The sequence below is a fragment of the Trichosurus vulpecula genome, chromosome 7 (assembly GCF_011100635.1).
Source record: "Trichosurus vulpecula isolate mTriVul1 chromosome 7, mTriVul1.pri, whole genome shotgun sequence".
Taxonomy (NCBI): domain Eukaryota; kingdom Metazoa; phylum Chordata; class Mammalia; order Diprotodontia; family Phalangeridae; genus Trichosurus; species Trichosurus vulpecula.
Genome location: NC_050579.1, coordinates 61,779,286 through 61,800,843, shown reverse-complemented (window position 1 = coordinate 61,800,843; position 21,558 = coordinate 61,779,286). Strand labels below are relative to the sequence as shown.

Genomic DNA, 21,558 nt, shown 5'->3' with positions numbered 1-21,558 from the left:
GAAACCAAAATTTTTGTAGTTCTGGATTTTAGAGTAAACTGAATCTCCTTGACTCCAGTTTGAATGTTCTGATTATACTAAACCACAGACATAAGAGATTGGCAGCAGTTCAAGGAATTGCCCTCCTAACTAGAGCCCCAAGTAATTTATACAACTAAACGACACAAGGATGAGCTGATTTCACTTTCTGTAGCTTGTTCTGAGCTGTCTATTCTTTCACCAATCCCTTATTATGTAAGCGCACTACACAACAGGCTCCCATCTCTGACTCATCAGTCCACTAGGTTTTCTCTCAATTATTCAAATAGCACATAGATCCAAGAGATGTCAGTCCAAGAATTGGACAATGTTACATATTGGAGGGCATTGCTTCTCTAATAAATTACTAGTGTTAATATTTCATATTACATAAACTAGACTCAAGGGAAATTTGGCTTTGGGTTAAGGAAATTGTGGTAGGAGAAGGTGGAAAAGAAACAGCCCAGAACCTTAGGCTTGAAACCCTAACTGGAAGATAAGACCAACAGAATTGCACCAAAGGGTGCTTCCCCAGGTCCCCAAAGAAATCCCCAGTGTAACATGTCAGGGGCAGAAATATTGTGGACTCTTGGAGGTTATGTTTAAGAAGACATGATGGGAGTGGGTGTCCAGAGCTACAAAAAGAAGTGACAAGCTTGCTGTTCAGTCATTTCCAATTCTTCACGACCCCGTTTGGGGTTTTCTTGGGAAAGATCCTGGAGTGGTTTTGCCATTTCCTTCTCCAGCTCATTTTACAGAAGAGGAAACTCAGGCAAACAGGGTTAAGTGACTTGCCCAGGGTCAGACAGCTGATAAATGTATGAAGCCAGATTTGAATTCAGGAAGTGAGTCTTTTTGACTTGAGGCCCAGCATTCTATCCATGGTGCCACCTAGCTGCACCTAATTTACAAGCTACTCCCCACCCAAACCCTAACTCTTCCATTCCAAATCCATGGGTTTGTTTTTTTCCTCAATACTGAGAATTCTAGCTTGGGTTTGTTTTTGACTCTGGGGAAGGTTTCCCACATTTTGCAGGTATCCCGATGGTAAGCTTTCCCAATCCTGCCTGGGAAACATCAGATACCTTCAAAGGTTTCATCTGAACACACATTCATTTAATGGAGGTGAGTGGCAGAGCCTCTGCTTGGGTTACTCATGTGGGCAATAGTAAGACTAGGTGGAGAAGAAGCCACCGTCGTTCTTGCGGGAGAAGCCACCATTGGTGGCTGCGTTGTGAGGGGCCACTGCAGAGAAATGAGACACAAGTTAGGAAGCTGTGATGCTCAGGTCAGTTGCTCTCTCTGAGAACCCCTGTCACCTCTGAAGCCTCTATGCATTGTTGAAGGAGACTCCTATTTCATGCTTCAGGAAGCAGCCATGTAAAGGTATAGCAGTGCTTTGCATGAGTAAAACTTTCTCCTGCTGTAAAAGTAGTGACTGCTGGCTTTCAGTTCTCATACTGAGCCCATGACTCCTGGGAACTTCCTTTAAGGTTAATTTTCTGTGTAGCCATTTGTCTCGGGCTAGGTTGAGCCAACCCATATGCTCCCCAGACCTGATTTTCGCCAGTAGGTGGCACCACCAGACACTACCTAGCTCTCTAGATATGTCCATCACTGTTTTCAATAAGGCACGCATATGGCTTATGTGCCTTTTCAAAAGAAAAACACTCTCCACATCCGCCTTCCCAGTTATCAACCAGCCTCACCTATGGTCCCTTGGACACTGTGGATTGACTCCTTCTTGGGGCTGACCCAGTGTCTCATCATTGCTCGAGTAGTAATGGGAGGTGGGGGAGGAGGAGGCAGGATCTCATCTGGGTACTGAAGTTTGATAGCTCTGGAACAAACCAAGGAAAGAAGGCAGGGGAGGGTCAAATAGAGCAAAATTCCAAAGCTGACCTGTAACAATAGCTTTCCAGAAGCTCAAGGTTCATGTGGTTAAAGTCTTTTTTTTTAACTTCAAAGTCACTTTAAATTGTGATTAAAAACTCATATTTGTATAGCACCTTCAAGGTTATAAAGCATTTTCGTATATGTTTTCTCACTTGATCCTGTGAAGTAGACAGTGCAAGGATTTTCATCCTCCTGCCCACATGAGGAATATGAGGAACTGAGAGGCAGGGTGGAGTAGTTTTCAATGCTATCTAAGACACCAACTGTGATCCTAGACAAATTATCTATCTTTCGTAGGCGTTGGTTTTCCCACTTGTAAAATGAGGGCATTGGATTCGGTGACCTGTCAGTTCCTTTCCCTCTCCAAACCTGTGATCTCATGAACCTCTGACTGGCTCGGTTCATTCAATGAGTAAGTGGAGGAGGAAATAAGGCATAATGGATAAAGCAGGACTTGAAGTCAGAAAGACCTGGATTCAAATCCTGTGGGTCTAAATCTTAATTTTCTTTTGGGGTTAATACTAATAGTCTCAGTATTGTGGAAAGGACTTTGGCTTTGATGTCAGGAGACCTGAGTTCAAACCCCAGCTCTGACATGATTAACACCTACACATTCCTCTCCCCTGCTAAGGTCTCTTTCCAGTAGAATCTAAGTTACTCAGTCTTATCATGAGGGCAAGGACATTTTCAATTCTATTTTTGTATCCTCAGAGCCTAAGCCTTACATAGTAGTTCTTTTAATTGAATTGCAGATTAAACATTTTTAAAAATAATTTTGCCCATTGACCTTAGGCTAGCCTCTTAAAGTCTTAGTTTCCTAATCTGTAAAATGGGAATAATACTACCTGTACTACCTTTTACAGGGTGATTGTTGTGAGAAATGTGCTTTAAAATGTTAAAGGTCTGTATAAATGAGATTATCATTATTTATTCAGACTAGGCCAGCCCAAAGCTAGAGAAAAGTCATTTTCAGTCCTCTGTATCTTAAGCTTATGTGTCCCAACTGATGCAGAAAAACTGTGTAAATTGATTGGAATTGATTCCAAGGGCATTTCTGCTGAGCAGCTAGAGAAGACTGGTGTATAGGGATGTTTAGCAAGGGAGAGCACAGAGGGATTTCTGTCCATTTAGACATTTATTGAAAAAAAGAAAAGTTTATACCAGGGTGTGTATACACACAAATAATAAATGTACACATACAAAATATATTTGTGTATATATATGTATATATGCAAATTAGAATATTAAAGTTTTTCAAACATTAATTTACCTTTTGTGATCCTGTTGCAGAAACAGTGTGACCTAGTGGATAAGACTACTAGACTTCGAGTCAGAATGTCCTAGGTTCAAATTCTCTTTATGATACTTAGTGTGATCCTAGGCTTTAGTCAGGATTTATCTACTAAGTGATAGAAGGGTTGCAATCTGCCAGGAGTTCCCTAGACTGAAGAAGTCAGATCCTTCCTGCCATAATCCTTGGCATAATTATACTGTGATATTGAAGCTAGAAGGTGGTAGGTAGATTAAGCAAAGAAGCTTGGAGCCAAACGTTTCCCCTTAAGTTACTGACTGCTCTTATTAGAATTCCCTGTCTAGTTCACTTACCCATGGGTATCATTAATGCTCTCCTGATGGACTAGCGCCTGTGCCTTATCCTGAAACAATCCAGTATGGTGGTTGTACAAGGATGTTATTCGGAAATCCAAGTCATCCAAGGGGATCTGCAGTGGAGGCCAGCAGGACAGTCATTTATAGGCCTTTTGCTCTTGCTAGCTCTACTCCTTCACACCTCCCCCAAAGAGCTTAGTAGAGACTCTGCTTGGGCTGAGATCCAGCAGCAAGTCCTTATACAAAGTGTCCCAAAAACCTCAGTGCTGTTTCAAGTTCTAATAGCTTAAAAGATGTTGCTTCGAGTTTTAATAGATTAAAACTGCACTAAGACTTTTAGGACCTCCTACATAAGAGGCACTCCTCAATGCTTAACAATCATACTTTAAATATTACCGGGTTTGATTTTCTGATTTAGATGAGTCTAAACCCTACTCCCTTTCTAATAAAGACCCCCCGCCAAAGGATTTTATAATTGACTTGTATTACGTGAGATCTATATCAATCCATCCCATGGTTAGACTTGTCTTGCATTTTAGCCAGTGGAAGGTGGGAAGTCCACAGAGGGACGGTGACTTGCTCAGGGTGAACCAGAGCCAAGAACAGAATTTACTTTTGGTGATTCTTTTTCCAGAAACCTAAGAATGGGGTGGGGAGTGGGGCAGGAGACTTCTGGATTACTTTTTCGATAGATCTTCAGATTATAGAGAGGAAGGACAGACCTTCCAAAAGGTCAAAGTCTGACTATATTTCTTTAAAAATTGTTCTAATGGTTCCAGGACAGGAAGAAATAGATTCTTAGTTCTCTGTACCTCTGGGTCATAGAAATATATATCCCGCCTGATACTGGCAAGTGTGGTAGTTGCATGGAGCCGGCTCCAAGGATCCTGCTGCTGGATGATATGGGTTGGGCTGGTGTAGGGAGCTTTCTGTAAAACACAAATCACAGCCACCAGAGGGCTATGTCCTGGTGGTCTTCATGACAGCTATCCACTTGTTCCTCTGCATCGAGAAGCTCCATCTCTAGAGTTAGATAGGGGATGACAGTTGTCCCCAGAATCTTGACCCTTGAATGTTTCAAGTCTTGATAACTGGCAGAATGATGGTTATCATACAATGAAATAGGGAAGTCAAGAGGAGATGCTTGTTTGGCAGTAAGGTGAGTTTCAAGTTAGAGAGGTTGGGATTTGGAGTGACAGTATCCAAGTGTAAATGCCTTAGTAGCGTGATATAGATTCTGGTCTAGAGTTTGGAAGAGAGTGTCTGGAGATGCAGATTTAGGATTCAGCTGCAAAAAGGTGATAATTGAAACCATGAGAGTATTTGAGCTTTCTCAAAGAAAGGAGAAATGAAAAAAGAAAAAAGCAAAGATAGAAAGGGAGAAATTCATGCAGAAGTTGGAAGACCAAACAAGAAGTGGTAAAAGAATCAGGGAAATCAGGATAATTTGTCACAGAGACAAAGGAAGGAAAAAATTTTTAATTGATGGTGTTGGTCAACCAGTGCCATGATGTAGAGATATCATGGGGAATAAAAATATCTCATGGGATAGGAAAGAAAAAAAACTTATGGAAGCATCAAAACATAACTAATACCCTAAATACAGGTTTTAAAACCCCATTATCTTATTGAAGCTAATATAATCACATTAAAACTAAGTATACCACATGGTCATGCAGTTATTTCAATGCCTGCTTCTTACCTCTCTAGAGCAAAAGTTTGTGATTGTGAAGTATGTGCCCTACAAGCATTAGGAAACAAAGAATAAAGCTCTTGGTTTTGTTGTTTTTTTTTTGGTATAGAGTAGCAATTACTCTAATTTTTCTTATCCTCCACTTTAAGCATCCAAGTCACTTAAATAAGAAAAATTATTTAAATTCCCAAATAGTGCCTTGCATATAGTTGGGCTTACTTCTAATTCAAATTGGCTACTCTATTCGAAACATTGTTCTAGGGCTGAGGATGCAGACAGACACTGTTACATTCTCAAGGATCTCAGGGTCTGATGGAAAAGGAAAAAGAAATATACAAATATTTAATATAGTAGAGTGCATGAGAAAATGCAAAAGAAAAATCTTTGCAAAGTCCTATGAAAAATTAAGGGCTTTGACATATATTTGTTGTTGCTATAACATTTTAAAAATCCAGGAGTTTGGAAGGATTGAGGAATGGTATTGAAAATAAATGTATGCCTCTCTTACCCTATTTTAGAGCACATCATTTTACACCACCCCACCATTCACTCCAAATGACTCAAGGCTGAAGTGGTAGGATACTGAGATAGGAGAGCCTTAGGAAAACGGAAGTTAATTGCTTTAAACTGAATCTTGCTCACTTTGGGGTACTAAGACCTTTTGCTACCTAGGAGCACATCTCCAGGCCACCCCAAGAACCCATCAATTTCCAAAAGCCTTGATAGCTTCCTCACAGGACAGCTAAGCCCTCTAGGCCAAGGAGTTTATGGCTGTCCTGATGTTATACAGCAGGTCTACTGTCTAAGCAAGGACTCGAACCCGTCTTCAGATTCGAAATCTTGTGTTCTTTCTCCATATCTTCTTTCACCCCTATGTCTCTCTGCCTCGAAGAAAGCAAATGAAGCCCCCTCCCAGATCCCTGGTGATATACCTGGGAGTCCCTTTTGCCCACGTATGTATCTTCACTCTTGAACTTGGGGCTTTGTAAGGGGTCTCGAGTAGCCGGCATAGTGTGAAGCGAACTCTGTCAAAGCGCGCAGAACCAGCAACCCTAGGAAATGGAGAGTTCGGGGGTAGCTTGTTTGGAATCCCACGCCCAGGTTGCTAGGCGACACCCCGTCTCCTCTGTGACTAGGGAGGCCCCTAGCGGCGGGATTCGAGCTCACCTCAGTGACGACACATCGCTGCCAGAAAGACTTTGCAAGGTGGGGGTGGGTGGGTTAGGGTGGTGGTTGTTCAGTCTTTTTTCAATAGTGTCCGACTCTTCGTGACCCCATTTGAGGTTTTCTGGGCAAAAATACTGGAGTGGTTTGCCGTAGCCTTCTCTAGCTCATTTTATAGATGAGGAAACTGAGGCAAACAGGACTAAGTGATTTGCCTGGGGTCACACCGCTAGTTCAGTGTCTGAGGCTAGATTTGAACTCGGGTGTTCCTGACTCCAGGTCCCACGCTCAATTCTCTGCACTGGATTACTGAACGGTGTCGCAAAGGAAACCCACAGCTTTCCAGAAGTCTGCAGGAGAGAACTTGCCTACGTGGAGACAGACAATGCACGTCTTGAGATTTCTGCTTTGGGAAAAAAAAAAGTCGTGAAAGATGGTGTGGAAAATTGCTTTCCCCATGTAGTAGAAAACGACATTTCTGCCCTTGGCAAAACTATTGGAGAATTCGACATAGTTACTTGAGTTTCTTTAGCGTTGTAGGATTAGCAAAGTAGCTCTGTGAGATGGCCATCGCAACTATTTTTATTCCCAAATGGGCACGGGGGAACTGAGACTCAGCTAGGTTAATTGACTTGCCTATGGTCACATGGTGAATATCAGAGCCACGATTCAGATGAATAAATGAATAAAACATTCTAAACGCAGGGGATACAAATAGAAAAGTAAGACAGGCTCTGCCCTCCAGGAAGTAACATTCTCATGGAGTAGGCAACACATGAAATGTTTCAGCTGAAAGTCGGATGGAAAAGGTCCCTTGGTCCGTTAGAGTTTATCAGCAAAGCAGATAGCAATGCCCCTTCTTTAATGTCATTTCTACTGATAAAATCATAAGTTTCTAATGTTGAACCATTGGACCATGCCAAAGACTTTGGAGACAAGAACTGCATGAGGAGCTGCCAGGATGCGTCTTCACAAGGGTTGCTTCCCAGGATGATGACCCTGGGCATCGAGCTGGAAGCAGTACTATTCCCAAGGCTCTTGGTTGGATTCAGAGACCTGGGTTGTCTCCATTAGGATAGGAGAGAAGATAGTAGTCAAGGTGGTTGTGGTAGTTTGACTAGCCTGGCACATGCTGCCTCCTGTCTCTCCCTCGAGGTCTCCGGACTCCTACCCTTGTACTCTTGTTCCCCTGCGGGCAGAGCTATTTATTCCCATTGGAAAGCATCCTTTATTTTGGAAGTAGAGGGACCGCTGGAAATGGACCTGTGATTTCACAAATGGGATAATTATATGTAAACCACTTATATAAGTGTTATTATTGTTGGTATGGGAAGCTCCCAGCAAAGAAATTCTCTCTACTAAGGTTGATCAGCAGGTGCCTTGTAACTCCTAGTCACAGAGTTTTCTGGAGCTGGGAGAGACAGTCACAAAACCACGTGTGTCACAGACTGGACTTCAGTCTGTTTGCTGGACGCCAAGGTCGGCTCTCCATCCTCTACACCAGCTGCTTCGCAAATGGTGCCCCTTACTTCTCCCCTTTTTCTCTCCAAACACTTCTTAAACTCTGGTGAATTAGACAATACAAGCCTGACCTAGCACCAGTTAACAAGTATATCTCCTAATCAAAAGAGAGTCTGTCTTTGGAGTGAAGGAAAGACTTTGAGAAGCAGCTCCCTAATAGAAATACATTACGCAAGGAGCCTCGATTAAAAAACAAAAACAAAACAAAAATACTGATGCAACTGGACCAAGAGCCAGTAGAATTTTTTTTAATATCTCAAGCTCCATTTACATGAGCAGTTTCCCTGTCTGTTAAGCCGTTTGCAGCCTTCCAGCGCGCGCCCTCCCACGCGGCGCGCTTGCCTGGGCGGCAGCTTCAGCGGCTGCTGCTGCCATGGCGACAGGCAGGTGAGCGGCAAAGGCATCGCGCGTGGTCCCTTCCCCACCCGCGCGGAAGGGAGGAGGAGGCGGTTGCCAGGGCGACGGCAGAAGAAGGAGGAGAAGGGGAAGGTGGGAGGAGGAGGATGGGCGGCCCTGGGCTAGCGGCAGGGAGGTGACTGAGGCGAGCCCAACCCCTTGCATCCTCCCCCCTTGTGCCTCCCTCCCGGTTCTGCTTCCTTCTGCCAGCAGAAGCGGTGGCGGCAGCAGCACCTGAGGCTGCTCTCTCTCTCCTGGCACCGCTATGGCTAGAGCTGGGAGCAGCCTCCATCCTTCTGCCAGAGACTGGGACAGAACTGAGAGGCCTCCCACTGTATTCTTACTGCTGCTGCTGCTGCTCTGGGCTGGCGCTGCTTTCCAGGTGGCTCAGGGAACCGAGCTTCACGCCTGCAAAGAGGTACCATCGCCTCCCCCCTCCCCTTAGCCAGAGAGAAAGAGTCAGGTGGAGACTTCTTGGGGCCAAGGCACCAGTCACTTTCAGACAGGCCCAAAGAGTTTGGGTTCCTGGGGGGAGAGAGGGAAGGTGGGACAGATCGTGGCGTCATAGAAATGTCAAACCCCTAGAGGTCTTAGGAAATAGAACATCTTCACCCTTTGAGTGCCCAACCTCACCTCGTCAGTTGCTCAGTAGAGGAGCCTGGGCCACTGGAACAGGAGAGACTGACTGGAAGGAGGGAATGTCCTTCATCTGGAAAGTAGGGGAAAATAATCAAAGTGGTTCAAAACAAAGGCTAAAAAATATGGTGGAGCCTCAGAAAGAAGAGGGAAGAAGTGGAAGAAGAATTGAATTAGGAAAGTGGAAGGAAGAAGGCAGAGTGAACTAGTTGACCAGCTTACATTTTCAAGGGAAGAACTGGGGTGGAGGGAAGAGAAAGGACAGCTAAGTACCCCCCCCCCCCAATCACTCTTCCACCAGGATTAAATCTAGTAACTTTTCAGGCTGGGAAATGGACCAAGATCTTTTCTCTCTGTAGCTCTTAAAGGGAGAAACCGTACTTTGTTTTGCATCTGGCTAGCATACTATCTCCTTTCAGGTAGTTCTTTGAGTTCTTCCAGTATTTTCTCCTCAGTCAATCCCTACACCTTTTCTGGATATCTGAACTTGCCTAAAAGCCAGATTTTCCAAACGTTTCTGAAATGTTGGTAGCACAATTTACAATTTAGTGAGTGCCTCTTGATCGATTAACTCTTGAAATACTTTTTTTTTTTTTGTATAGGAATAGTGAATGGTGTTAGAAGTAGCAAAACTTCTTGAGTTTCTACAATAGTGAAATGACAGGATGATTTTGGTTCTTCTCTGAGTAACTTTTCCTAACCATATGGCACAGTTAGTATTTGAGTAGTTACAGCATTAGGGAAGACATAATAGACTACTCTGTAATCTCTGTGAAATGTTAACTATTTCAAGACAGGTCAGGTTCCAAATTGCAAAAAAAAGATTGCAAATCCCAAATTTGACATCCCATTTTATGAAACTTTTTTCGCTTGCCAGTGATTGTCGGATAGACAAAAGGAGGACACTTTGGGGTTTCATTCCATCTCTTGGTAGCTTGTAAGTCTGCTGGCCTGGCCATGAAGAGATAGTTGAGGAGTTTGAGATGAATTTTTAAATGAATGAATGTGCTGTCCTTCACATATTTAATTATCCTCAGGATCCAATGTAAACTATCTGTTTGGCATTTAAAGCTCTTGATAACCTGGCTCTTTTCTACCTTTCCAGTCATTTTACACTTTATTCACCTCCACCATTTCCACAATCCACCTATTCTGCCCTATTAGGTATTCCTCTTGTAAGATGCTCCAGCTCCTGTCCCTGTGCTTTTGCACTAGCTGTCTCTCATGCTGTGTCCCCTCACTTCTGCCTCATTTCCCTTAGATTCACTCAGTTTTCAAATTGAGTACCTCAAATTCAACCTTCTGCAGCTCTTTTTCTGTTCTCCCTGAGGCTAGTGCCTTCTCTGAGATTCTGTCCTTCTGTCCATTTTGTATGTATCTATTATGTGCCTAGTTATTTACATATCGTCTTCCCCATTAGGATGTATGCTTCTTGAAAGAAGGGACCATGCTTTTGCCTCTCTTTGTACCCTCTGCACTTAGCTAGCACAGTGTCAGGCACATAGTAAGCACTTAAAAATTGTTTTTGACCGACTGATACTTGAAGATGATACTACTAACACTTCATCAGTATGATATAGGATTTGATTTTCTTTTTTAGTTATGATCATGGATTTCAGTCAGCTATCATACTCTGACAAGGTACATCTAGAGACCTACAGCATGTGTCTTAAGAGTTTCTTGGCCCGTAGAGATCAGATGCCCAACTTCAGCCTTAGTAGCGCTGTATGCTAACCAATTTAGCCAACCAGCACAGACAAATTCTTTTAGCTGGAAATCAAACCTGGGGGCTCTGGCATGGAAGACTAGAGTTCTAATGCTGAATTAACAATTCCCATTAGAATTTTTGTAAACTAGGAGAAAATGGGAAAAGTTTAACAACAAATTATTTCATCTTGCTGTGGGGAGGAAATTGATATTTGGGAACATAAACTTTTACCTTTAAATTAGTAAGATCTGTCTAAACACATGTCCTCACTATTATAAATACAATAAACTATAGGGAATCTTTTGCTATATGAATTTAGACTTTCCCCCCCATATTCTTGAAGCCATCTAGTTTTCTTTCCCCTAGGTTGTGTTAGACCATAGTCTAGTCTTGTGACTAGACCATGGTGTAGTCCTGTGAGCTTGTGAGACAGGCTACTGGAGCTGGTAGCCAGCACAGCATTGTTTGCACACACCCTCTCCAAACAAAGACCAACAAATCACCTGAGACTCTCAGAATTCATCTCCAAAGAAGGAAATAAATTCACTTCATTGATAGTCTTAATTTGGGGGGTTTGAACTAGACCCTGAAGGATTCCAGATTCCTAAACCATATCCATAACATAAACTTAGAGAGGGAAAATTCACCTCTAGTTTGGCTAAAGACCATTTCAGTTTTAAGATCTTCATTAGGACTTCTAATAAACCCATACTGAGAATGCAGCCCTAGGCATTTTATGATAGGGAATATTTTTTTGGCCAAGGACTACAGACCCAAACAGAACAATAGCATTTAATAACAAGCCAGCATTTGCACAATGCTGGAAACACTCCATATGCATTTGCATTTGTGTCTTGAAATCATTGAATGAGGCAAGTCCTTTTTAGTGGCATTCTAATTGCTTCTAACCCTTCTGACAATTGCTGGTGACGTTTCCTTGGCTCCTGAGAGCCAGGGCAATCCCCTCGGGATCTAATGAGGCAGAAGGAACACTGGATCACTTGGTTAGTTGGGGCAGGGGTGACAAGATGAGTGTGAGTTCTTAACTCTTAAATGTGTGCTGAGGCTTGACAGGTCTGTTCCTAGATTTACCATGGTCAGAGTCACTCTGTGTCAATAGCAAAATGAAACATCCTGTTTGGATATTTGTTTTTAATTAATCATTTTATGGCCCCTGAGCTAGTGCTGGCTCAGTGCTGACTGATTCCTGATAGAATATTTCTTGCGATAGCGGCATATCTCCATTAAAGAATATAGGAGCAGAAAAAATGCCTTTGATCTAAACTTCTTTGTTCAGAATCCACGAGCTACGGATGCCAGATGTGTGGCTCCCTTATCTCTTTTTAAAGGAACCCCCTAGTTTGATTGAAGAGGAAAAGCTTCTAGGAAAAAAAAGATTTCTAATACACAAAACTGAATTTTAGCTAAATGCTGGACCTGAAGAACCCTCACTAGCTCCAAGTTATACCCAGTACTTCCTTAGTACTTTCACATATCAATGGTCTTACTGACATGGTGCTCTTTTCAGTGGTGCACACTGCAACCTTTCCACACTGCATCCTGGCTGACTCTCGTCTATGTTCTCTAATAAATCCTCCATAGGAGGCCTACCCGATGTGCTAGGAGCCTTCCTCAAGGCCTTTGAATATTCAATGGGTTATAGTGCCCTATTTGGGCTCCATGGGAGGCCTACCCGATGTGCTAGGAGCCTTCCTCAAGGCCTTTGAATATTCCATGGGTTATAGTGCCCTATTTGGGCTCCATAGGAGGCCTACCCGATGTGCTAGGAGCCTTCCTCAAGGTCTTTGAATATTCAATGGGTTATAGTGCCCTATTTGGGCTCCATAGGAGGCTCACCCAATGTGCTAGGAGCCTTCCTCAAGGTCTTTTAATATTCAATGGGTTATAGTGCCCTATTTGGGCTCCATAGGAGGCTCACCTGATGTGCTAGGAGCCTTCCTCAAGGTCTTTAATATTCAATGGGTTATAGTGCCCTATTTGGGCTGCCTAACTGTTATCCTTTACCCTTTGATACATGACTGGCCTTATTTTCCTGTTGTATCTCTTGGAAATATGTCTTTGACCCATTTCTTATTTGCAACCAGCTAGCCATTGTTTATATGCCCACCATGTACCTCTCCATTGAAATTTTGACTCATCGGACGCTTTAATGTTCTATGATTTGCAACCAGATAGCATTCCCGGAAGAATATTGATGTTAAAAGAGGTGGGTGTTTGTTTCAGGGTAAGCCCTGTTCAATTAAAAAAAAAGGCAGCAAACTTTAAAATATCAAATGGCTAACCTTCACCATGGTTGTGTCATTTTCTATTCTTATGAAACAATTACTTTTTATCATTATTCGTTCCTTTTCTCAACAAATATTTGAACATCTGCTTTGTAGTAGTCACTCCTTCAAGCATCAGCTGAAGTCCCACCTTCTGCAAGAAATCTTTCCCAGGACTCAGCATTTCCTTCAGCCAATCCTCGTGTGACATGAACTGAAAGTCATTCCTCATCCTGATTACCCTCCGCCGGATGCCCTATAATTTATCAACATCCTTCCTAAAATGTGGTGCTGAGAACTAAACACAGTATTCCAGATGTAGTCTTCCCAGGGCCGAGTAAGGCAGAATTATCACCTCCTGACGTACTCAGAAGCAGTAACTCTCAATGTGGCCCAAAGTTGCATTAACTTTTTGGACTTCCGTGCTGCATTGTTGACTTATATTGAACTTGTGGTCCACTAAAAAATCCCGTATCTCTGCCAAACAAACTACCATCTAGCCAGTTTTGCCCTGTATTTTACTTGTGGAGCCTTGTTTGTTTGGAAACCAAATTTAGATTTATCCACCTCAAATTTCATCTTACTGATTTGGGCCCAGTGTTATAACCTATAAAGATCTTTCTGAATCTTAATTCTATCCCCCATTGTTTTGGCTATTTCTTCCAGCTTTGATTAACATACTATCTATGGTTGTTTTTGTTGTTGTTCTTTTAATCAAAGTTAGATAGCGAAAGACCAACCATAGCTCTCTAGGGCACTGCACTAAAGACCTCTAAATGAACAAAAACATTGTTGACTACCTTTTGAGTCAATCATTTAATCAGTTCCAGATTCATCCAATTGTATTATTGTCTAGCATAAACCCCTCTATATTTTTCTACAAGAATCATATGAAATATTTTATTAATGGCTTTGCTAAAATCTAGATAAACTATATGAGGCAAAAGCATGCAGGTGAGAAAAATTCAGGTATAATGCAGGGAACATTGGGTAGTCCAGTTTGACTGGAGCATACATACACGTAGAGGATTTAATAGAAAATGGAATTATACAAGTTGTTTGGAGCCATATTGGGAAAGTCTTTGAATGTAGTTTTCATTTTATTTAACTGACAGTGGAAACCATTGAAGGTCTTCAAGCGTAGGAATGATGTGATCAAAGTGGTGCTGTGGGACTATTGTAGTGAACGGAACAAGGAGGATCAGAGGGACTAGAAAATGGCTAACCACTTATGAGTCTAAAAGTGAGAGAGCAAGGTCTTCAATTAGAGTATAAGAAGTAAGATTGAAGGTTCTGATTAAAATGATCAGTAGAATTTGAAGACTGGTTATATGTAGTAGGTAAAGGAGGAGTCGCCTAGCAGGACTCCGAAGGCTGAGGAAGTGGGAGAATTAACCGTGCCATTAACAGATGTTAGGAAGTTATAAAGAGGAGCTTTGTTAGGGTATGTAAACACATGACTTTTCAGCTCTAAATTCTCCTTCCTGATCTACTTTTATACCAGCTAGGAAAACTAAAAGGTCTTGGGTGGACTGTTTCCCTGATTCATGGCACCTTCTAGGTCTTGTACAAGTTCTATTCCTTATTTGTGGTTCCAGCTCTGTAGAAAGAAGGGTTAATACAGAAGATGTGTCTTCCTCTAACTTTCAGAAAATAGTATGTTAACATGGCAAATATGAAATTATTTCTTATGACCTTGGGTTATTTCAATTGAGTGTTGCAAATATACTAATCTCTCTGGGGAAAGTGTTTTACAGAGAGGAAATCAAAATTCTCTACTTTATTTGACATAGAATTACTGTTCAGGTTTCTCCTGGATTACTGCCATGTCGTGGCAGAAGGACTTGTGTGGGTCAGTGAAACCATGAGCTACACCCCAAGCTGGACAGGTCATAGTGGAGAATTCTGACAAAAGGTGATCCACTGGAGAAGGAAATGGCAAACCACTCCAATATCTTTGCCAAGAAAACCCCATGGACAGTACTAAAATGATAAAAGAGATGACATTGAAAGATGAGCCCCTCAGGTTGAAGGGCCTGGCATGCTATGGTCCACTGGGTCAGGAAGAGTCAGATATGACTGAATAACAACAAAGCAGTTTATGTAACTGGCTTATTTTATTTGATGGGGGTGGAAGGAACTAAAGAATTATATGATCTTGGGACTGGAAGGAACTCAAGAGGTCATCTAGTCCTCTTGCCTCTATACCGGTGTGATGACGCCTTGTGAAGTTGGCACCATATCATGGAACTGGGGCTGCACAAATAACATATTAATTCTGCTGAGTTCAGATTTAATTCTAAAACAGTCCAGTCTCATTTCCTAACTAATTTTATTTTTCCATAGTGCCACTAGTCACTAGTTAGCAAAAGCTACATGCCTTGCTAAGGTGCCCCTCATTACCAAAACAGTGTAATCAGCTTGGACTGGATCACCTGTTCTCAGGAGGGTGGACAATTCCTACAATCAGACAAAGGCTCAAAGCCTGTGGGGAATGGTTGACCTTCTGAGCTTGCAGTTTCTTCTAGCTATTATTAGCACTCTGTGTGATGCCAATGGGGTTGGGGGATTGAGGACATTGTGAAGGGAGGGGAGCTTGACAGAATGGATGGAGAGTGGGAATAACCACCCTAGTCATCTAGGGGACATCTTGATGCCTTGGTTTGTTGGATTAGATTTTATTTTAGTAACTTAAATGATTAATAGTTTAATAACTATTAATTGTATATGTTTAATAACTAATTCAATATATATATTTTTAACTAATGACAATTTGTTGTTGTTCAGTTGTATCTGATTTTGTGTGATCCCATGGACAAACTCCATGGGGTTTTCTTGGCAAAGATATTAGAGTGGTTTGCCATTTCCTTCTCTGGTGTGTCCCCATTTTATAAATGAGGGCCTAAGGCAAGGGGTTAAGTGACTTGTCCCGGATCACACAGCTAGTAGGCATCTGAGGCCAGATTTGAACTCAAGGTCATTCTGACTCCAGGCCTGGTGCTATATCCACCTAGCTACCCCAATAACTAATCATAGTCAGATTCAGTACCATTCTTCTCATCTGTTAAAGTTTGGAAAAATAAGTAGAATACACAACTTTGGACATTTGAAGAACCAGCTTCCAAGAAATATTGAGCCCTGGTATTAGGGCTTTTTGGAATATCGGCAGTTTTAAATTTTGCACTCAAAGCTGGCTCACTAATGTTTCATGTTAGACAAAGCTTAAATGACCTTCTCTGGCCTGATCCTTGTACACCTCATTCTAAAAAGGAAATCTGACAATGAGGTAATCTTATCATCTTTCTATAAGACTTATTGCCCCATCCCCAATCTTTCAGTAGAGGGCGTAGGCTCTTTTGCTTTTTCCTCCTAAATGCTAACACGATCTCGTTGGTCAGGTGATTTCACTTTCATCTGAGAATCTCTAAGGCAATGATGTCATTTTCCCAGGCATATAGAGATCTAATAGCAAAATGTCTCAGAAATGCTTAACAGAGTGCCTGGCACATAGTAGGTACTTAATAATGTTTATTGATTGATTATTGATCTCCAAGGGATTTTAATTCCTCTTTAGGTGGTGGGGGTGGAGGTGGGGGAAGCAGGAGGTTAGAGCCAGAAATCTGGCCATTTTTCTCTCCTCAGAGTAGGGGTACCAGGCTAGAATTATAGCTATCTGTTCTGTTAAATATTGTTAGTCTATGGGATGTGATTTTCAGGTTCAATTGAACTTTTGATCACTGGTTATTATTAGAGAAAGGAGGACCCCAAGCTTTATATTCAAGGCTTGACCCCCTTCTCACCAAATACCCAGTTTCATGATGAACACACAGATTTAAAAATCACAAAGAAACCCATTTATCTAAATCATAGCAAAACAGAAATCAGAGAAAAAAGTATACCTAGGAGAATACACACCAGACAATACAGAGTGAGCGAGCCTCCCGTTGGGAATAAGATAACTCAACAAACAGAGCGTCTTCGATATCGCCCAAGGGGAAGATCCTTGAAGTTTCTAGCCTGGGAACCTGGGGATGGGGACCTGATGGATGGTCAGTGCCTCTCATGTTGGCTTCTTCCTAGAGGCTTTTCCTTCAGCAACCTGAAGCGAGATTGGTATCTTCCATCTTCTCTCTTGAAGCTAGAAGTACATGAAGTGATGTGTAGAGACTCTTGAAGAGACTGAAGCTCTCCTTTCTGCCACTCTGGCCAACTCCACCTTACTCCTCATACAGGTGAGTCATCACCACCAAGAGGAGGAGAAGATTGTCTCAAGAGGCTTTGGGACTCAGGTTACACACGCTGAAGTAAATGGAACATTTAAACCCAAATCTAAGTCTATCATGCAGCCTCAGGGACAAAGAGGAGCAGTAGGAGGGGTAGGCAGACCTGATGGGCACCTCCGCCGCATGTAGCCATCAGGGTGGTCTGAGAAGTAGGCAGGTAGGCTCATGCGTCTTTCTCATTCAGGACTCTCACCTCTCAGGTGATGAAAGCTGCCCAATTTGTCATGTTTCGTCCCAGAGCTGTGCTCCTATGTCCTAGAGAAATAGAAACAGATGATTATGGCCATCTGGCAGGCGATGAAAAGCTTTTAAAAAGAAAAATCCTTTTCATAATTCCTGGGTATTCCATTTTTAAAACCCCATGTGGAAGCCACAGTCTGTAACCTATTTTGAGGTTGTCATTGCTTTTTCAAGGGGTTTCCATCATCTTTGGCTTGACTTGTGTTACTAAACCCAGAATCACAGATTGAATCATAGAACTGTGGCTTTGGAAGGGATCCCAAAGTCCTTGTAGTCGAGGCCTTCCCCAGAGCACGAGTCCTGTTTATAACAACCCCGACAAGGGGTTACTAGTCTCTGATTAAAGACCACTGCTGTTAGGAATCTCACTGCCTTCCAAAGCAGCCTATTCTACTTGAGAGCTCTAATTATTAGCTAAGTTTTTCGTTTATAAAATAAAAATCTACCTGCCTGTAACTTCCACCCCTTGTTCCTAATTCTTCCTTGTGGGGCCAAGCAGAATAAATATTATGCCTTTAACTATATTTGAAGGTAGCATGTCCCCCTTAAACCTTCTCAAAGCTAAACATCGTCAGTTCTTTCAACTGATCTTTGTGTACTGTAGTTTTGAGTCCTTTCATCATCTTGGTCATTATCCTCTGAACACAATCTAGTTTGTCAATGTACCTTCTAAAAGGAACATGGTTGCGCAGAGGCCATCTCCTTCATACTCTGGACTCAAACGGATGAGGTTTAGTCTGGAGGAAAGGAGCCTCAAGAGAGAGGGGATTCACACTTTTTTCTCACTCTTTGGCTCATTATACCACCATCTGGAGTTAGTTTGGGAAAAAAAAATTTAAACACATTGTCGATTATTGTTCAGTTGTGTCCAACTTTTTTGTGACCCCATTTAGGGTTTTCTTGGCAAAGATACTGGAATGATTTGCCATTTCCCTCTCCAGCTCATTTTGCAGATGAGAAACTGAGGCAGACAGGGTTAATTAAGTTACTTGCCCACGGTCAGGCAGCTAGTAAGTGTTTGATGCTGGATTTGAACTCAGGTCCTCCTGATTCCAGGACTGGCGCTCCATTCACTGCACTACCTGGCTGTCCAAACAAATGTTAGGTATCGCTCATATCTAGGGTCTTTCCCAAAATGAATTAACAGAGTCCCTTCTAGAAAAGCTTCTCAGTATGCAAAATAATAGATCAGGTATAGAATCAGTTCTTTCCTCTACCACAAAAGAAATACCTAAAACAGAAAAGCTTCATAAACATGAAATGACAGATACTTAAGGCACAACTACAAGTATAACTCCTGTTACATTTTCATGGTGATAGACTCCTGAAGACTTAGGAGACTGCCAAATGGGCATTTCACTTTCCTGTTGGAGTTGTTCTTTTTGAATGATTCATTCAAGGCCTCTTCTGGCCATGCATCTCTCATCCTCCTGTCTGTGGTCATCTTCATTTCCTGTTCTCAGAAGCACCGCCAGCTTCTAGGACCTGGACTTCTCAATGACTCTTAAGTTCATGAGGTAGTCATCAAGGCTGGAAACATCCATCTCAGAATTACTTTTGGGTCACCTATGCTCAGGGAAAGAAATACAAACACTCAAGTCACCAGCTGCCTCTCTTAGGGCAGCTGGTGACTTAAGAACTAGGCTCAGCCCCTTTCCCCCAGGAAGGCACTGAAAGCAAAGAAGGAAGCCATTGTCCCCCCACCTCCCCCAATCTCCCAAGACAGAAGCCAAGTCCAAGGCCTTGAAGACCAAGAAGGCCATGTTGAAGGGTGTCCATAGCCACAAAAAGAAGATCCAAACATCCCCCACCTTCTGGTGACCCAAGACACTAAGACTTCGAAGGCAGCCCAAATATCCTCAGAAAAGTGCCCCTCGGAGAAATAAGCTCAATCACTATGCCATCATTAAGTTTCCCTTGGCTACTGAGTCTGCTATGAAGAAGACTGAGGACAAAAACATCCTAGTCTTCATTGTGGACACCGAGGCCAACAGGCATCAGATCAAGCAGGCAGTAAAGAAGCTGTCTGACATCAACGTGGCCAGGGTCAACACACTGATCGGGCCTGATGGAGAGAAGGCCTGCGTCCAACTTGCTTCAGATCTTTTAGATGTTGCCAACAAAATTGGAATCATCTAAACTGTGTCCAGCTATCCTACTCCACTTACAAAAAAAGTTTTCCAGTATTAAAAAAAAAGAACTAGTTGCCATTTACATATGGCTGCCATAGATTTGCTGGTGAAGGAAAGAGAAATGCTGAGGAGGGGACCCAAATAGGGTCCCAGAACTTTCTCAAACTGTCATTATCTTTGATTCAAGGACTATACCCACTAACCACCCCATCACAGAAACTAAGAAACCAACCAGGAGGCTTTGATTGTGCATGCCCTCTACCAAGGGACCAGAATGTCTTTGTCACTGGATGTGAACTAACTAAATGCTTTTGGAATGACTTTCCTCATCCTAAGTGCAAGTGCACAAAATTCAATAAGGAATTCCTGCATCATCTTATCTCAAATAACAAGGCCTTCAATGCAAAATCAGAACACAAACGGCCCCCGAGAAGAGCCCAGAACACATACATTCTCAACCTCCTCACCTCTGTTCCATATAGTATGGTCACTACTCCAGATGTGATATGATCAGGGTAGAGTACAGTGAAATTCTCTTTCTGGATCCAGTGCTTTGATCAAGGCAGGCTGAGGTGGCCTTTATTTTTGTTTATTGTCATATCTTCCTATGGGCTCAAGTTGAGCTTGAAGGCCACTAAAGCCCCTGGATATTTTTCCTATGAATGACTAGTACCCGTGCAGTTTATTTTTCAAATAGAAGTGCAGGGCCTTCTGTCTATTCCTATCAAATTTCATCTTCTTGGCTTTAGAACTTTTTTGATTCTGATTCTGTCATCTCAGGTTTTAGCAATACCTAACTAGCTTCACATCATCTGCAAATTTGACAAGTGTTTTATCTCTACAACAAAACAAAGAGGTTCCAATTTACAAAGGTCTAAAAGAACCTAATTTTTAGTAGGCAGGGTCTTAAGAATGTGGCTTCCTAAATGTAATTTTCAGTGCTGATGTAAAATAAAAGGCAAAATGAATAAGCTTGAATGCTAATTGAGATGCCATTTCTAAAATCTAATGCAATTAGAAGTGTAAGAAGAGGTTACTCCCAGATTGAAGTGAAGCTAAGACTGAAAAGCATAATGAGATTAACCAATTTGTTCTTAGGAAATGGATTAATTTGAGCTCAATTATGTGGGATAAAAACAGTGAACAATAAAACAGGAGTATGTGAGGAAGCATGATGTCATAGAAAGAGCACCAGACAAGCCTGAGGACTTGGGTTCAAACCTCCATTCTGCTGCTTACTACTTGTGTGATACCTTGTGCATGGCTTTTCTTTCTGTGTGGGCCCCATTTCATCATCTGTAAAATGAGGGAGTTGTACTAGATGACATTGGATGAGCTTTCTCCAGCTCTAAATTTATAATCCTAAGGAGCAGAGAAGAGAGTGAATTGGATTTCTTTATCTAGCTTTGCTAAAAGCCTTATTTGGGAAGGGTTCAGTTAGAACAAGGTTTTAGAAAAAACGAAGTTTAGGGGAAAAATGAGAAAATTAAACTCCTTGGATTTCACTAGTTTTCTACTTTATTGCTCTTTTAGGAAGAATAAGTAAAAAGATTATCTTCCTTGTGGTAATGGTGATAATGATGGCGGTGATAATGATGATGATGATGGTGATGATGTTGATGGTGGTGGTGGTGGTGGTGATGATGATGATAATGATGGTGGTGATGATAATAAGGTGATGATGGTGGTGGTGGTAGTGATGATGGTGGAGATGATGTGATTATGATGAAGATGATGATGGTGGTAATGATAATGATGGCGGTGGTAGTGATGATGATGATGATGATATTCATGACAGTGGTGATAATGTGATGATGATGATGATGATAACCGTGCTGGTGATGATAATGAGGTGATGATGGTGGTGGTGGTGGTGATGGTGGAGATGATGTGATTATGATAAAGATGATGATGGTGGTAATGATAATGATGGTAGTGGTAGTGATGATGATGATGATGATGATATTCATGACAATGG

General features: G+C 42.1%; 2 protein-coding genes across 3 annotated transcripts in view; one reads left to right on the top strand and one right to left on the bottom strand.

Moving 5' to 3' along the window:
- Positions 1–1,192: 1,192 nt before the first annotated feature.
- On the bottom strand, positions 1,193–6,225 carry C7H1orf194 (chromosome 7 C1orf194 homolog). 2 transcript variants are annotated; one of them, XM_036768059.1, is made up of 5 exons: positions 6,148–6,225; positions 4,335–4,451; positions 3,520–3,635; positions 1,728–1,858; positions 1,193–1,263 (listed from the first exon to the last, which is right to left on the bottom strand). In XM_036768059.1, the coding sequence occupies exons 1-5, from the start codon at positions 6,223–6,225 to the stop codon at positions 1,193–1,195; spliced, it is 513 nt and encodes a 170-aa protein (XP_036623954.1). The 2 variants fall into 2 exon arrangements, with proteins under 2 accessions (XP_036623954.1, XP_036623955.1); XM_036768060.1 differs by lacking the exon at positions 4,335–4,451.
- A 2,106-nt stretch (positions 6,226–8,331) lies between these two features.
- ELAPOR1 (endosome-lysosome associated apoptosis and autophagy regulator 1) overlaps positions 8,332–21,558 on the top strand; it is a 104,726-nt gene continuing 91,499 nt past the window's right edge. The window contains exon 1 of the mRNA XM_036768058.1: positions 8,332–8,714. Within this exon, the coding sequence (XP_036623953.1) occupies positions 8,562–8,714 (153 nt within the window). The 5' untranslated portion in view covers positions 8,332–8,561. The remainder of the gene's footprint in view (positions 8,715–21,558) is intronic.

Coding starts and splice junctions, on each gene's coding strand:
- C7H1orf194 (XM_036768059.1), bottom strand. CDS start 6,225: ATGCCGGCTACTCGAGACCCCTTACAAAGCCCCAAGTTCAAGAGTGAA. Junction 4,452..6,147: donor TGGGCAAAAGGGACTCCCAG/GTATATCACCAG, acceptor TGTGTTTTACAG/AAAGCTCCCTACACCAGCCC. Junction 1,859..3,519: donor AGCATTAATGATACCCATGG/GTAAGTGAACTA, acceptor GGTTTGTTCCAG/AGCTATCAAACTTCAGTACC.